General features: G+C 45.2%; 1 protein-coding gene across 1 annotated transcript in view; it reads left to right on the top strand.

Moving 5' to 3' along the window:
- CUNH6orf106 (chromosome unknown C6orf106 homolog) overlaps positions 1-2,919 on the top strand; it is a 20,281-nt gene that overhangs the window by 2,766 nt on the left and 14,596 nt on the right. The window contains exon 3 of the mRNA XM_009272942.2: positions 1,607-1,804. Within this exon, the coding sequence (XP_009271217.1) occupies positions 1,607-1,804 (198 nt within the window). The remainder of the gene's footprint in view (positions 1-1,606; positions 1,805-2,919) is intronic.

Here is a 2,919-nt window from a genome sequence, read left to right as displayed (position 1 = left end):
ATATATCCCCCCACCCCCCCCCCCGAATATCCCACACTACTTGTTCACATCATGCCTTCCCTGCTAGATTGTGAATTCCACAAATAAGGACTTGACTAGAAAACCAGTCCCTGCCATGTCTTCACTGAAGCATCCGCAGGGATTAAATTAGCAGGCAAGCTGTTGCGAAGGATGCTCTTTGCGGTAACCTAAGGTCAGATCAGCATCCACTGCTCTCATCTCAGACTAGACATAGAGTGGTTCCAAGCTTCGTGGTGGTTCAGGCTTTCCTTAGCCATTTCCGTCGACCTCAACCAAGCCGGAGGTATTCTCAAAGTCATTGGCTTAGTCATGTCACATTACTGGGGAAGAAGCAAAAGAAAATTCTGCTGAACTGATTTTTCACGAGTCTCGGAAGCACTTTTCTTTTTGTCTGATCCAGTACTTGTTATCTTTGGCGGAGATGGCTGTGCTTGCATGCAGTAACTGTTTTCTGTATCTCTACAGGTTGCCAGGTCATGCTGTCAATCCCAGTATCTGCAGTCTAAACATTGATCTCCACAAATAAATCATACGTTCACAATCCCTTCCACCTTTGCACAAGGCTGAGAGAAGGGATGGTGCAACAGGGGAAATAAATCCATTTAGAAAATAGTACTAGTTCTTCAATTATAGTTCAAACTATTAGTTCCTCCCGAGACTGCTAACAGGCTTTAAAAAGAACGAATCCCTGAAAGAAAACGTTTCCAGCACTTTGTATTAATAACGTATTTTGATGTCACAAGGCTCAGGACCTACATGTAGGGAGGCAGAAAGAAATGGGGGGGGAACCCACCTAGATCTGACCTCATCTTTGTCTCCAGCCTTGGTAAAATACATGTGCGTCGGTTATGTTGATTTTTTTTTTTCCCCAGCTGTTAATCTCTACAGGTTGCCAGGTCATGCTGTCAATCCCAGTATCTGCAGTCTAAACATTGATCTCCACAAATAAATCATACGTTCACAATCCCTTCCACCTTTGCACAAGGCTGAGAGAAGGGATGGTGCAACAGGGGAAATAAATCCATTTAGAAAATAGTACTAGTTCTTCAATTATAGTTCAAACTATTAGTTCCTCCCGAGACTGCTAACAGGCTTTAAAAAGAACGAATCCCTGAAAGAAAACGTTTCCAGCACTTTGTATTAATAACGTATTTTGATGTCACAAGGCTCAGGACCTACATGTAGGGAGGCAGAAAGAAATGGGGGGGGAACCCCCCTAGATCTGACCTCATCTTTGTCTCCAGCCTTGGTAAAATACATGTGCGTCGGTTATGTTGATTTTTTTTTTTTCCCCAGCTGTTACACCGTGACTTTGAGAATTTTTCTGTGTAAAGAAGACCCAGAGATTATTCAAATAGAAATATAAATTGTCCTGCTGGTCTCTAAATGGACCAGTTAAGCCTTGTCTGAAAACTGTATTCTTCAGCATCCATTGCTGGCTGTGTTATGTGTATCTTGGTATTCCTTTGACCGTTCAACAATCGCACAACTGTTTTAATAAGCATGTTTCATCCAGTCTTACACAAACAGACACAAAGCTTTTTCTGGTGCACTGTCAGTAATTCTTTCTTCTGTTTAATCCCAGGGACAGAGGCATGGCCCCCGGGGGTTTGTCTGAAGTATGTCGGGGGAGACCAATTTGGCCACGTAAACATGGTGATGGTCAGGTCCCTGGAGCCCCAGGAGATTGCAGACGTCAGCGTTCAGATGTGCAGCCCCAGCACAGCAGGAATGTATCAGGGACAGTGGCGAATGTGCACTGCCACGGGACTCTATTACGGAGGTGAGTGATCCCTTTTCTGGCACTTCAGTATCTTCTTCGTGATATTCCCACTGCAGACAAAATGGACACTCCTGGCCCCTCGCGGGCGCTCTCCTGATAACCAAATGGTGAAGGTAGAGGTCTGCCAGCTCTGAGACTAAATATAGAAAATAGAATAGCGAAAACATCAAGTGAGCTGCTTTGTTGTCTCGGTCAGCACAGAACTGTTTTCTAAAGACTGGAACAAGTTGCAGATTACAGAAAGCTCTGAAAAACAAAGGGACTTGCGCTGTTCTCCTGGAGACTCTTTCCCAGTCGGTCCTTGTTGGGGTTCTTTCCCAGTTTTCCAGCGCTGAACATCATGAACTATGTATGGGCATAAAATCTGTTTAAGTGGTGAAAACCTTACCTGAGAAGTTTAGTTAAGGCCCAGGTTTTAATAGTGTAACTTGGTGCATCTACCGCGAACCATTTTTCTGTGTTTAAAAAACACTTTTTGATATTTTGCCTGGTGGCTCAGGCTGAGGCATCAACATCTTCCTTCATTTGGAGTGTTTCAGTCATTTTTAGCCAGCTTTAGTTTATACTGAGAACATCTTTGTGTCTGTTTTGGCAGTTGGGAGTATCCCAAGTTACATGGGTTTGAGTGAGAGATGTTAACACTCGGAGTCAAAAATAACTCTTTGCTCAGAAGTACAGGGTTTTTGGCAGAATTGTCAGTAAACGTACGACTCTTCGGTGTCAGAAGTGGATATAACTTGTCCCTGAAGAAAGGGCACTTCCTCCGCGCAGGTTGAAAGGCCTGCTCAGCTTGCGTTGCCTGCCAGAGGCCTGTGTGTTTATAAAGCTGAGCTTTTCCCAGCTGCTGACGGTTTACGATCTTACTAAACTTCCTGAAGTTGCATGTTTTGAAAGAAAACGATTTACACATTAAAATCCCTTTGGCTACCGAGCTTTGAGTCAAAGATGCCCTTCCCCTGCCATGTAACTAATGGCTTTTCTACTAGTTATCCCCCGGAGGTTAGGCCCAACAGGGCTGTGAGGGCCTGGCAAGCGGCCGGGGCTCTCGCCCGGTGGTTTTTCATCCCGGCACGGCTTTGATAGCACCGGGGCGAGCGGCGGGGCCGGGCCGGGCC

This window comes from Aptenodytes forsteri, unplaced genomic scaffold, assembly GCF_000699145.1.
Source record: "Aptenodytes forsteri isolate BGI_AS27 unplaced genomic scaffold, ASM69914v1 Scaffold142, whole genome shotgun sequence".
Lineage (NCBI taxonomy): Eukaryota > Metazoa > Chordata > Aves > Sphenisciformes > Spheniscidae > Aptenodytes > Aptenodytes forsteri.
This window is presented reverse-complemented; position numbering and strand designations above follow the sequence as displayed.